Genomic DNA, 14445 nt, shown 5'->3' on the forward strand with positions numbered 1-14445 from the left:
AATAATGTTAGACTTTGTTTTGACATGTAATTAAGTTACTAAGTCATTGGCTGGAATGTAAACTAATAACATTTCCAACCTGGGTGAATGCCGTCTTGACTATGTCAAATAAATTTTAAGAAAGAATGAATCTTGCAGCGTCACCATCATGTAATGCCTGCCTTAAGCCTCGTGTTGATTATGTGTTGTGCGTGGAGTGACTGGCCGCTCCACATCATGCTTCCTGACTCATTTTCTCTGATATATAAGGAAGGAGAAAGGATGTTTTGTCTTATTTAGATTTGTTGTTTATGACAGTGGTCACCTGCACCTCAGTGTGATTCTTTACTGTTTGCTGTTACAATAATTAATCTGGAGATCCGTTGAGGTCCCAGTTGCTTGTTGTGACCAGGTGGAGATTTGATGGCCGAGAGCAGTGGCTTTTTGTTTGAGGCTAGATGGCAGCCTGGAAAGGAGAGGGTCCCTTTCTACAGAGAATCACAAGATGTATTCTTCTGTGTTCATTTGCGGGGTGCAAGTGAATTTTTCCACTTGTAGAAAGCACACCACAAGTCAATCTTTCTGTTTCCTCAAGTCAAGCGTTTCCATGGCATTCATCTGCTTGTGCTTGCAGAGAATCACAAGATGTATTCTTCTGTGTTCATTTGCGGGGTGCAACTTTCTGTTTCCTCAAGTCAAGCGTTTCCATGGCATTCATCTGCTTGTGCTTCTTGGGGTATTGTCTGTTTATAGCCCAGGGCTCACTGCCATGGTGCGCCGACCAAGTGAGGGTGCTTATTTACTTGTACAGGTGACCCTGCTTGTCTTTCACATCAAATCTTCCCCTCCGGTCAGGGCATGATCTTTGTATCACTGAGATTTGATTCTCTCTAGTCCCCGTTAAACCCTCTTCAACTTTCATGTTGATCACCGGAGCCCATTCACCACATGGAACTGCTGGGCAGGAGGGAAACAGACTTTTGTGTTTTGCAGGACACTTTATTTACATCATTTAGCACAATTATTTAAAAGAGAACCTCACAACTAAATAGCCCAAAACGTTTCAGAATGAGAACCACTCTCCTTATTAGCCTAGGATTTGGTAACGCTTCTCTGGGCTCCCGGGCTCCCGTTCTGTCACAGAGCAAGAGTCTTTACTACTGTTTCACATCTGACTACATTTTATGTTCATCCTGCCTTTCTTTCTGGGTTTGGTACGTAATTAACTGATCAGGTATCTGTGCTGTGCTTTTCAGGGGTCATACATCCTAATGCATGAGATGCATCGTTGTGGGAAGGAAGCTCTGGATTGTGAGCACTGCGCTCAGTAGTACTGGTGATGCAAAACTAAGAAAATGCAGTCTCTCCTTACTGTTCATTTAAAGCATATCAGAGGAACCTAAGTAAAGGGAAAAAAGCCTTGTAATGCTGTAGTGCACTTGAAAGAAATGAAAAGGTGTTGAAATGGCCTCTGGTCCCAAACCCTGCTGTGAAATTTCTTTTGTAGCATGTAGAAAGTACATCCAGAACTCACGCTAGTCGATGGTAAGTGGGCACAGTGACATTGGAGGCCTGCACCATTACTTAGTGACCCTCAGTATCTCCTGATACATTAGGCTTAATCCTCCTTAGGGTGGAGTCAGAGTGTTACCTTTATTTTGTTTAGTGCAATGTAGAGATTTTAAATGGTTTGGCCAAGTCCCACACACAGCAAGTTGGCGGCACAGCCAGGATTTGAACCTCAGCTCATGCCTGGGTCCGCAAAACCCACAGTTAATCACTGCAGAGCCACTGTGGTTTCTTTACTTCTGTAGCTGGGATTGAATACAGAGCCTTGTCCATGCTGGGCAAGCCCCCTGCCACTGAGCTATGGTGCCAGCCCAGAACTGTTGCTCCTAACCACTGAAACATCTGGAAGAGAAAGGTCACCTTGGCATGCATAACCATGCCCTTTGCCCAAACAAGCCATTTCACAGCGACAGAGAAGGCGTGGGGGTAAAACTTAAAGCTAATGCATAAGTTAAGCTAAGCTATTTGTTGTATTACTTTATGAGACTTAAATGATAAATGTAGTTGGTCTAAGGGAATAGGTAGGTGCTGTAACGACTTATTTCCAAATTTAATTATAGTTCAGGGCATTTAACTTGCCAAACCAAGTGTGCGTACACGTCTTGGAATGTATATTATTCATAAAAGACCCAGAGTGGTTTGAAAAAAGTATAGTAATGGGGGCTAGAGAGATGGTTCAGTGGTTAAGAACACTGGTTGTTCTTGCGGAAGACCCAGGTTCGAATCTCAGCACCCACATGGCAGCTAACAACTGTCCGTAACTCCAGTTCCAGGGGATCTGACAGCTTCTCTGTCCTCCGCAGGCATTGCACGACACAGGTGCACTTACATACATGCAGGCAATACTCACATACACATAAAATAAAAAGAATAAATAAAATATGAAAGAAAAGTAATGAAAAATCAGTTTTTAACTTGCCGATGGAATTTTTCTTTTTCGGGGTCTTTTTCAGACAGTTTCCCTGTAGCCCCAGCTGGCCTAAACTCACTATGTAGACCAGGCTGGCCTTGAACTCACAGAGCTCGGCCTGCCTCTGCCTTCCAAGTGCTGGGATTAAAGGCATGTGCCACCATGCCCGGCTTTGCTGATGGAATTTTAAAAATAAATTTCAACACTAAGTTTGTGTAATTCTGTTAGAATTTCCATTGTGTGTGGGGCACACATGGGTTCACACTTGCCCATGAGGTGGATGTGGAGGTCAGAGGGTCACGTGACGTTTTCCTCAGTGCTTCTCCACTTTTCTGAGTGCATCTAGGAACCTAGAGCTCTCCATTTCTGCCCCCCCTTCCTGTTGTTGGTTCTGGGGCTGCAGGTGGACATGACCATGGTGGACATTTTCCATGGGTGCTGGGGACTTGAACTCAAGTCCTCATGCTTGCACAGAAAACCCTGCACCCACTGAGCCAGCTCCTTAGCCTCAAATTTCTATTTTCCCCCAAAATTGTTTCTTTTCTGGTTCCATCGCATTTAATAATAATGATAGCACACTTTGACTGTTCTTTATTTTCCTTGTGATTTGGAACTGGCATTGATTTATATATTGTGCTGTAAATTGCCAGGAAGAGAATTGTGCACTGGAGAGAGTTTAGGAGTCATGTTTTCTGTACTATATAAAGCGTCTTCCGTAAACAATGATCAGATGAGATGGACTGTGGTGATCTGCATCTGGAAAGGATTTAATAATTGGTCCCTTCTATTTGCAGCTTTAGGATCATATTTGCTCTTTATGTGAGTGAATTTTATCGTGCTAGATTGTAGAGATGGAACTTTATCAAAATAGCGATATTACTTGAGAAGCTGGTTGGCAGCGGAGAAGACAGGCTGCATTTCATGGGAAAGTCACCAAGGCATGCGCTTTTTAGCGACAAGAAGCAAGTTCTTTTTCTTCTTCTTGGCAGTCTACTCTTCTACCACCATCTGAACTTTGCTTTGTCCTGTTTTCCCCTCAGTTTTCCTCTTTTCGTTTTGATGTGTTAGAATCTACATAACATGATTGACTGTCATAACCATTTTTAGATGGCTCAGTGGTGTTGCGTAGGTATGTAATGTTTTCTGGACGGTAGCCGTCAGAGAACATAGGACTGTTGAGTTACCCCATGGTGCCCTTGCTCTGCCTCCTTGCGTGGGTCGAGGTTAAGTTCACACATGCACATGGCTCTGCTTCCGTGCAGGCCATGCCCTCAGAAAGACAGGGCGAGGCCCTGGAGTCCAGGGCAGGGCGAGCTCGCCCACTCAGCTAAGCTTGTCGGCTTGTCGGTAGCTAGTACACAAGTCTATTTTTAGCTCTGTCTCATTTGTGCCTTCTGGTCTTTTGTTGTCTTTCCCCCTCTATCCATAGTGTTACCTTGAAGCTCAGTGAAGTTGGGAAGGGCCCCGAAAATGGCAGAAACAGCACACTGACTGTGCCACGTGACGTGACGCACCACCTCCATGTGACGCACCACCTCATACTCTGGTGGTTCACGGTCAAGAGTGGTCACAACCACTGTTGTCATGTCCTGGGACTGAACAGGCCTCGTGGGTTTCCACAGAGGAAAGAGGGGGATTAGGATGCTGAGGAGACACATGTAGAGAAGCTTCAGCATTTGTAGAGACTGCCACTGCCGTTAGGATGTCACTAAACACATCCTTTCTCCACTTACTGTCTTTCATAGGCAGGAGTGCATGCTGGGAGATTCAGCTTGCAAGAGTCTGGAGTCTGATCCAGAGGACTTTTCTGATGAAGCAAATCCAGAAAACCTCTATGGCACCTCACCCCCCAGCACGCCTCGGCAGATGAAGCGCATGTCAACCAAACACCAAAGGAATAACCCAGGGAGACCGGCCAGCAGATCCAGTTTGAAAGGTGAGTGAGTCTGCAACGTAGAAAGGTGCACATGAAAGCATACAGTTGTGCGTCGTCTTTATGTGACGTGTACTATGGATAGCTCTTTAATAACGGTGAACCCTTTTATCTTAATATGGTTTTAGATTTTGCTAATTTTTGAATTTTTACCATCAGCGATGCTAGTAGGAGAAACAGATGATTATCCAGTGCTGGGGAAGTTTGTCCTGAGTTGTAGTGAAGTCGGGGACAGGAGGCTTTTGAAACTGTCAGAGAGGCCCATTGTTTTCTACCATGCTAACTCAAGTGGCCAGACACCAGGTAGATGGCCCATGATTACTCTTTCAGTCTCTTTGGCTAGGGTTTCTAGATTCTTCTCCCCAGGTGCTGTGTTTGGGGATGTGGGAAGAGACAGCCGGCTCGCCTCCGGATCCCAGAGCCTCTGAGGCTGCTGTCTTCTGCTAGTAACAGTCAGTGCTGTTGGTGTGCAGGGCTCTCACTTGCTGAGATGATTCCGTATCTGAGAGCCATGGATGGAGCCCATCATCCACTTTCCTCCTTATGGAGAATTTCTAAGCCCAGCCAGTGTCCCGCTGCAGCATCCCCCGGCTCATGCTACCTGCTCTTCCCGAGGTGGTGAGTGGAACTGTGGCGAGCTGCTGCCTCTTGCCTTGCATACAGCCTAGCCCTGCAGTCACCAAAAACTTAGGGTTTGAGTTTCCTGTTAAACTTAGCAAGACTTGTTTCCTAAGTTAGATCCCACAGCTTCCTGAAGCTCATCCACGTATTGCTGCCTAAGATCTGGATTCCATTTTTCACCTCTGCTGAGGAATATTACCCTGTGACCTCTAGCTTCTTGCCCCGCCTCCTTGCTCAATGACTCTGGTCAGTTTTCTCTCCACATATATTTCTTCAGTGCCTTGATCTCTTGTGATCAGAAGTTGATCTCTTTTGATCATAAATGCGACAGTACTCTACATCCTCTTTGGGACTTCCTGAAGGTGGGGGGAGGCAAGAGAGGGGCTTCATTGTGCTGCGTGAGGTGGCTTACCACGAAGAGTCCCAGGGTAGGGTCCCGTACCACAGTGATTTTCCCACAGATGATTTTTAAACTTTCTTTTAATACAACTAGGACTGGAGAGATGGCTCAGTGGTTAAGAGCACTGACTGCTCTTACAGAGGATCCAAGTTTGATTTCCAGCACCCACATGGCGGTTCCAGGGGATCTGATGCCCTCTTCTGACTTCCATGGGCATTGCATGACATGGGTGTACTTACACACATGCAGTTAATACACTCAAATACATAAAATAATTAAAAATAGTAATAAATAAAATATAGCAAGGCCACACCTCCTGATGGTTCCATGATCCTCCCCAAGTTTTAAAACCTTTCTTTTACAGCTTTTATTTACAATAGCATGCTTATTGTAGCTACTGTTCAGAAACTAACCACTTCCCATTAGTTTGTGACTTTAAGTATCAGTCTGTCCATTTTATCAAAGTGCTTTCTAAAGTAGGTGTCAGTGAGGTGGCCCCTGCTCAGTCTATGTTAATCAGTCTTTGCTTGGTGGTGGTAAGCTGAATTGTCAGTAGTGCCTCCTCCCTTCTCCTTACTTGTTGATCCACACTGTTTTGTATAGGCTCCCCATTTTAAGACTGAGAAACTGAAGTTAAGGTGATTAAACATTCTGGCTTGATGTGGTGGGCCTGATTTTGCACTAGTTCTCTTTAAACTCAGTTTGACCCTTATCTTAGTACAAGCACCAGGCTGAAGGCAGGGCTTGAGTTTACTATAGGTCTGTCACTGTGTGAGATAGTCACTGGTTGTTTGTTGAACCACTTCTGTCCTCCTGGGCTAGATAGGAGACAGGCAGAGGAGGAAAAGTCATCTCTTCTCAGCTTCTTTGAATGGTTTCTTTCATAAAATTATGGATTTTAGATCTGGGGGCCGGGGGTCAGGTCATCTATGTGTCTGCTAATTTTCAGCCCAAGGAGCTAATCCTCCCAGACCTTCGATCCCCATCCATCTAATTCCAGGCCAAGTACACCAAGACCCTTAGTAACTCCTTTTTCTTATTGCAAAAGATTACATTATTTGTTGGGAAGTGTACTAATTATTTTTCTAATTACTAATTACTTTTCTGTTGCTGTTGTAAAATAGCATTACCAAGGCATCTTACAGAAGGGTTTATTGGGCTTAAGGTTCCAGAGGAATGAGTCCATCATGGTGGGGAGGCAGGGCAGGAGGCGGCTGGGGTAGAAAGCTGAGTGCTCACATCTGCACAGGAAGCAGAGAGCAGAACTGGAAGTAGGACAAGCCCATGAGCTCTTAAAGCCCGCTGCCAGTGACATGCTTCCTCCAGCAAGGCCACACTTCTTGGAGGTTCCATGACCCTCCCCAAACAGCATCACTAACTGACCAAGTGTTAAAGTATATGAAGCCTATGGGGACAGTCTCATTCAAACCTCCACAGGAAGTTTAGACGGTAGACAGAAGAAAAGTCACTCTACCAACATAAGATGAGTTTCATCAGCCCATGTGCCTGCCTGTTGTCTCTTTGTATTCATTGTCACATTGTGTTTGCTGCTTGGCAGCTGGCCTATCTAATGCTTGGTGAACTGCGTGGGAAGACCTGGGCTCCCAGCTTCTGTGGCTGTGGTGTCACAAGCTGCCTCTTCATAGCTGTTGCTCGTTATTGTTGAAGCTTCTGCTCTTCAGTTTTCAACGTTCTCGCTGGATGTTTGGCATCAGTGAATTATTTGTTACCAAAGTTTTGTTCATGGGGTTGGAGAGATGGCTCAGCAGTTAAGAGCACTGACTGCTCTTGCAGAGGACCCGGGTTCAGTTCCCAGCACCCACATGGTGGCTAACAACTGTCCATAATTCCAGTTCCAGGGGAACCAATGTCCTCTTCTGACCTCCGCGGCATTGCACGACACGGGTGCACTCCCATACATGCAGGCAACACACTCATACACATAAAATAAAAATAAAAATAATAAAAGAATTAAAAAATGTTTTGTTCATAAATTCCAGAAAGATGGAAGTGAAGTGCACGGCAGGGGGGGGGGCTCTTAATATCCTAGTAATGTGACGCTGTGTCGTAACAGTGTGGTAGCCCTGAGAACTCACTTCTTTCCCTCAAAGCTGGGTGGTGTGATGCCCACGATTGCCAGACTGCCTGGATTCTGGTCTGGCTCGTGCACATTGGGGATGTGCAACCACTGGGTCTCATGTTTATCTGTAAGATCACTTCTTACAGTGTGGTGGGGTGTGTGAGTTAGTTATTTTAAACAACAACAACAAAAAAACCCTCAATATTTTCTTACCTTTTGCCTTAAATGTTAGAGTGTAATAGATTCTTACATTGCTTCTGTGGTCTTATTAATTGGCAGACTCATTCTCAGGACACTGAGACTTAGATTGATTGTCTCTATTCATATGGCTACTTAGCCTGCATCTGTCCTACCTGAACCATGTGTCTCCTGCCCTCTTCCTGAGTGTGTATTCTGTTTCTCTTCCTAAACTCTGTGGTGTGTTTCCTGTCCCTCTTCCTAAATTATGTATTTCCTGTCTCTCTCCCTGAACTGTGTTTCTCTCATCACTTTCCTTGAACCCCATGTCTCCCTGAACCCTGTGTCTCCCTGAACCCCATGTCTCCCTGAACCCCATGTCTCCCTGAACCCTGCATCTCCCTGAACCCTGTGGTGCATCTCCCTGAGCCCCACGTCTCCTTCACCTCTTAACTTTTTTCTTTTTCTTGTTGTTGCTGCTCTAGGTTTGTTGCTCCTATTAACCCTTCCTTTCCTTTCTCCCCTCCCTTTCTTCTCCTCTCCTCTCTTCTTTCCTCCATCCCTCTGTCTTCACTCCCTCTGTCCTTTCCTCCTGTTCTGCCCTTATTTCTCCTTCATTCTTTTCATTGAATGAGAATTTGAGTGACTCCACAGGCGTGCCCTATTTTGGATGATGAATAAGTCACAGTTCCATCTCTTGCAAGGCGTCTACATGCACAGGCAGCATGCTAGTGTGGTCGGGTCGGATGGAGACGGAGGGGCTGCTGAGAAGACCTGGTGGGGAGACTTCTGGAACAAGTGGTATTTGTGCAGTGACCTAAAGGCTGAGTCAGTGAGACCAAGACTTCAAATTAGCAGATGATTCATAATAATATATGGGTCCCTCAGTATTTTGAAGAGCTTCTTAGAATGAATCAGATTGGTCAGATTTCTTTTAAAAGCTTTCCAAGGAAATGTGAACTGGTACATTATTTGTTTCTTACAGCAATAAGCAAAGCTTCTCTGAGTCACACACAGTATTAACTTTAGAAGTGCAGTCAGAGGTGGACTCTGTCTTTTGGACAAATAAGTCACTGATAATATTTGCATTATTCCGGGTGGCTCATTTTTGAGCCACCTTGGAGCTCTGTGGGGTGGCAGTATATGTATTCATCGCTCACAATTCTGGAATTTAGTATATAGGCAAAGCCCATGGTGTCTGGAGCCAGTCCATTGGCTGGAAATGTTGGCTTGGCTTGGCTAGGGCTCCAACTCAGAGTCCTCAGCATTTCCCCAAGTGGTGGCTCCTGTGTCTAAATGTCCAAGGTGGCTCCATTTTTTTTAAGTCTGTACCTGGGCTAAGATGGTAAAACCAGCTAAGGCCCAGCTGACTTCTCTTTCCAGAAGCCTGGGCTTCTTTAAAACATCCTGGTCCCTGAGGAGCTGAACTTCTTACATAGCACCTGACTTTCCTCAGAGCAAGAATTTCAAGAGTCCAGAATGGAAGTTTCAAAGGTTCGTAAGACAGCCCAGGGTACCGTGCAGTCTCCTCTGCTGTCTTCTAGCCGTGCCTGCTGTGCTTGTCGAATGCTTTCAGGGCTCTCACACTGGCAGGTGCTGTTCATTGGCTGTCTTGAGGACTAGCCCTGCATGCCTTCCCTGTAAAGCTTAGGGAATTAGTGTATGGTCAGTCCTACGGACCTTGTTCCCTCTAGTTCCTCTCCCTCATAAATGCAAAACACATGGTGGGATGTCCATGAGGGAGTATAGATAAACATGAAGGCACATCATCCTTAAATGTGAAGCTTCAGCACAGTGTCCTTTGTATCCCTCTGACCCAATTAGTATAGATCTCAAGGTATGTCTGTTAAACATCCAAGAAGGTTAGTTCCACCATTCTGGCATTTTTAATTACTGTGTGTCCTGCAGATAAATCTTGGGTAATAACCAGTTGGTCTCAAATAAACCTTATCTAGAGATATATTTCTTGATCTGTTATGTATAATTTGTCAGTAGATTGTAGGAATAATATGGTTCCCTCTGGTTTTCGTGACTAGCTAGGCATTGTTTCTCTCTTGTATCGTCTCCCCCCTCTATCATGGTTTTCCCACTTAAGGTGCCCCCACTTCCCCCCCTTTCTTCCTTACTTATACCCTTGCTCCTATGATCCTACCTCTGTTGAACTGCTTCTTTCTCCTTATCCCCTAGGTTCCTCATCTATCCTTCCCTCCCCCCTCCCTTAATCTAACCCAATTTTTATCCATATCTCCCTTCTTAAGGTCTGTTGCCTACTATTCTTCTCCTTCAGGTTATTTCTTTTCCTTTACCTCACTGTTTCCTTACCCTTGTCCTGGTTCCTGCAGTTATGTCTGTTTGCATACTTATTTATCAGAGTCTGATCCTAGGATCCATATATGAGGGAGAACATATGTCGATTTTTTTTCCTGAGATTGTGTTACTTCACTTAGTATAACAGATTCTAGTTCCATCCATTTACCTGCAAATTTCATGATTTCATCTTTCTTTACTGCTAAGTAAAACTCCATCGTATATATGAACCACATTTTCATTATCCACTCATCAATTGAGGGACACCTAGGTTGCTTCCATCTCTTAGCTATTGTGAAAAGAGCAGCAACAAACATGGATGTACAAGTGTCTCTGCAATAGGACGAGTTCTTTGGGTATATGCCAAGGAGTGGTATAACTGGGTCAAATGGTAGGTTCATTTGTAGTTTTTTAAGAGTTCTCCCCACTGCTTTCCATACGGGCTGAACCAGTTTGCAGCCCCACCAGCAGTGCCAATCCCCTACTTTTAAGCATATCTCTCAGCGCTTTAAGCGCCGGGTCCTCAGGCTTATTAGTTGCGTCACCCATCTTTCGGGTCTCATTTACCCTGATCTCTTGATTGGCCCCAATCCGTTATTTTTCTTTCTTTTCTTCTTTTCATCTTCCTTCGAGTGCCACACTGGGCTCCAGTTGTGGGGGGTTCGAACCAGCGACCCCCGCACAGTGATGACTGGGGATGAGTAAGCGTGCTGTTTGCCAGCCCATGCCGCCCCCAGTACCGGGAACACTCAGGTGCAACGGGAAGCCTAGTCAAGCAGGAACTCATTTATTGTAGGTGTTACAGAGCTTATAAAGGCATCTGGAAATCCTCCTCCCCGCTGAGGGTGTATCTTAAGGATGGTCACGCGCTGATCATGCACTCCTCAGCAGTGCGGAAGTATTCTTCAGACTTTTAAAACAAGTCAGGCCATGCCCCAGTAACTTCCTCTCGGACCTCTGCAAGGTGGGGCCTTTAGGTCCCCACAGTTACAGTGTTAGGATACCCTGACATCGAAGCTTAGCCACCTGTCAGGAAGACCTTAGTCACCCTGCCTGCTAGAGGGCAGAATTGAGTCCTGACAGACACTATTTGAGATCATGCTTTTGGATAGCAGTAAATCTTTTTTTCTTTTGTTTTTGGAGACAGGGTCTCCTTGTAGCCCTAGCTGGCCTGGAACTCTCTATAAGACCAGGCTGGTCTTGAACTCACAGAGATCCACCTGCCTCTGCCACCCAAGTGCTAGGATTAAAGTCGTTCTCTACTAACACACCCATCGCTTTTGGATTGCAGTAAATCTTACCCATATTTTATCAGTTAAGATTTTGATAAGATTTGAACGATTAGCCAAATGTAGCTGTTTCTTTCTCCTTTAATATCACAGAAGGAAGAAAGAAAGTTCATTTTATAGTTTAAGTTAGTTAAATTGGAATTTCAAAGATATACACACCTTGGTCAAAGCATCTTTCAGAGAGAATCTGCCTTTTAATCATTGTTGGCTTTGCATAATACCATTATAGCTGAGTTATACATAGAACAATTATTGTGATAATTATAGCAGTTTGCACACATCCATATGTATAACCTTCTGTCATTAGCAAATACCTCAAGGTACACATCTGTGTGCATGCACACGTGCATGTTTACTGTTCCTTCCATGAGTTTAAGCCCGTGTTTCAGCTCTGCCTTCTACTCTCAGTGAGGCTGTCGCGGGCCTCTGGCAGCCCACATGCAGACTCACATTTGGAACCTGGCTTGTCTCTCTTCTCTCTTATGCCTTTTCATGCTCTTCTGTCAGTCATTCTGACTGGTGAGCAGCTTTGACAGGTGGTGGGCTGACACCAGGGTTAGGGTCTCTGCCTCAGCTTTTACCATTGTCTGACCGGCTGGGTTCTCTGGTTATCTTTGTGGTGTTGGAAGGATTGTGACAATTTCTCTAAAGACCTTACTTGGAAACTGAAGGGATTTGACAAAGCAGTGTTTCCTAGAACAGAATGCCATTCTAGCATGGTGGCTCAGTGGGAGTGGGTCCAGGAATGTGCCCATCAGCAGGACCCTAAGTGATTGTTAACATGTTCCCTAGCCTTGAAGAGAAGACCTCTAACATCGCTAGATAGTCTAGGGCATCCCCTTGGCCACCTCATGTTACAGGGAAAGGTGATGTGCCCGTGTGTGTTTTCTCACTTGAGAGCTCAGATAAGACCAACATATGGGTGCAAGTGTGGGAGATGGAAGAACAACATTTCAGAATATATTTCATACATACGCAAGGACTGATTTCTAGATGTGGATGGTGAGACTCCAACCGAGTGTCTTCTAAGCATATGTGCCCCACGGCTTGTCATTGGCTACTTTCAGGCTACTTATAAACTACAAATATTTGTGTGAGTACATAAAATAGCTCACCAGGTAAAGGCGCCTTTTGTCAAGCCTGAACATGTGTGTTTTGGCTCTAGGACCCACATGGTGGAAGGAGAGAACTGACTCCTGCAAGTTGTCCACCGACCTCTACACGCGTGCTCTGGCATGCATATGCCTCCCCTTCCTAGTACACACAAAGTAAATAAAACAAAATTTTAAGAATTCTGCATGTTCTTCTCATTTGTCAGAAATAACTAGTGGTTGGAGCAGCTGTGTTTCTGCTCCCCTGCTACAGAGACCACACAGTTTAAAGCCCTCAGGAGACCGGGGTGTTATTGTCTTCCCTTACGACGAGCTGCTTTTGTCGTTCTAGAATGGAAGTTGAGCATCAGATGTTCTGTGTGTCCAGCACACGTTGTCTGTGATGTCAGAGGGGAAAGAGTGAATAAGCAATGCTTAGGCAGGTTCTGTATCTAACCCCATATCTCCCCAGAACGCCCTAATGTGACAGGTTTCTTATAATTGTGGGAGGTGTGCCTTGTCATCAATCTTAGAAAGCACGGCTGTTTTTACTCACACTGCCATAAATATGTCATTTGAAAAGTATAACTATCTAGAATGACTAACCCCAGTCCAACTTCTGAGGTGTAGATGGTATTTATACAGTGGCTAGACTGGGCTTAAGTCTGTTTTAAGTTTGAATTGCATCATTCTGTGTGAATTTCTACTTTGTATGTATTTTTTGAAAGACCAACTTATCTTTGCTTTAGCACTTCTCTGCCCCATCTTGCTCCTTTCCCAGTTTGCTTTTTGTTACAGTACTATAGACACAAGTATCATGGCTTGTATAAATATACATTTCAGAAAACTCTGTAAACCATACATCATTTCGTATGGTGTAAGGCAAGTGCAACAAGATTTGTGTATACGTGGTATGATCACAAGACTTTGCTTCTCAGGCCTGCTAAAATGAGATTATGTGTGTATGGAGAAGCGGACCATGGCACCCATCCCCTTAAGGCCTTTTCATTGTCGATGTCAAGCTCTGCACAGAGTTCATCTCCTGCTGGTCACGTTTGCCCTTTGGTGGGTACGGCATAGATCTAGACGTGTTGATGGCCAGTCTTCTGGGATTAGCAGAGTCATCCCAGTTATCCTCGGTTGAGCCTTTGTTTCTCTGAGGGCTGTTAAATCATAGAAGGAAATGAATAGATAAACAAAGAATACCTTTTCACTATTCTCTAACTTTCAAATTGTAAATTAATGCAAGCATTCTGTGGCTATCTCCAGGAATGCATGCCACATTAGTGTTCATAGTGCTTGCCCTCCTTCTTTCATGTGGTGTGGTATTTGTACTTGTTTGTGTGTTTGTGCAAGTGTATGTGCAGGTGCAGGCCAGAGTTCAAGGTTGATTGTCTCCTTAATCACTCTCCACCTTGTTTTTCACTGAGCCTGAAGCTCACAGATTCAGGTAGACTGACTGTCCAGGGAGCCCTGGAGCCCCTGCCGTCTCCGCCTCGGTGCCGAGGTGACGGGTACCAGTCCTGCACCCAGCTTTCCCGTGAGTGCTGGTGTCTGAACTCGGACCCGCACGCTTGCACAACAGATTCTTTACTGATGAGAGCCGTCACCAGCCCAAGTTCTTTCCTTTTTAAATCCTAAACTAACAAAATTGCTTTTGTTCCACAAAATTTTGTTCTCTTAACTCAGAACTGCTTATTTGGATGTGCTTACTAATTAATAATGCAAGGTCTTACTTGCTTTTCCTGTGTGCCTTTCCTGCATGCTCTGATTGCTGGCCTATTACCTAGTGTCTGTGGGCACTGTGCTCTCCAGGTTCACATCTTGGAGTCCTCTCCTGAGGCCAGCATCTGCATGTGGATGTCTCCATCAAAGGCTTCGCAAATTAGTGAATTGGTAACTAAACTGGTGGTCTTTACCTCAGCCCTACAGTGATACAGTGTTTGTGTTATTTTATGTGTGTGTGTGTGTGTGTGTGTGTATGTATTTTTTTTTGTCTTTTTGAGACAGGGTCTCCCTGTAGCCCCAGCTGGCCTGGAACTCTATGTAGATCAGGCTGGCCTCGAACTCACAGAGATTGCTTGCCTCT

The 14445-nt window shown here is 44.9% G+C and overlaps 1 protein-coding gene across 3 annotated transcripts in view; it reads left to right on the plus strand.

Moving 5' to 3' along the window:
• Nucleotides 1-14445, plus strand: part of Map3k4 (mitogen-activated protein kinase kinase kinase 4) — a 111015-nt gene that overhangs the window by 37179 nt on the left and 59391 nt on the right. For all 3 annotated transcript variants that reach the window (XM_008836711.2, XM_008836706.2, XM_029565230.1), the window contains exon 2: nt 4204-4394. In XM_008836711.2, the coding sequence (XP_008834933.1) occupies nt 4204-4394 (191 nt within the window). The remainder of the gene's footprint in view (nt 1-4203; nt 4395-14445) is intronic.

The sequence above is a fragment of the Nannospalax galili genome, unplaced genomic scaffold (genome assembly GCF_000622305.1).
Source record: "Nannospalax galili isolate Female #2095 unplaced genomic scaffold, S.galili_v1.0 scaffold2271, whole genome shotgun sequence".
Taxonomy (NCBI): domain Eukaryota; kingdom Metazoa; phylum Chordata; class Mammalia; order Rodentia; family Spalacidae; genus Nannospalax; species Nannospalax galili.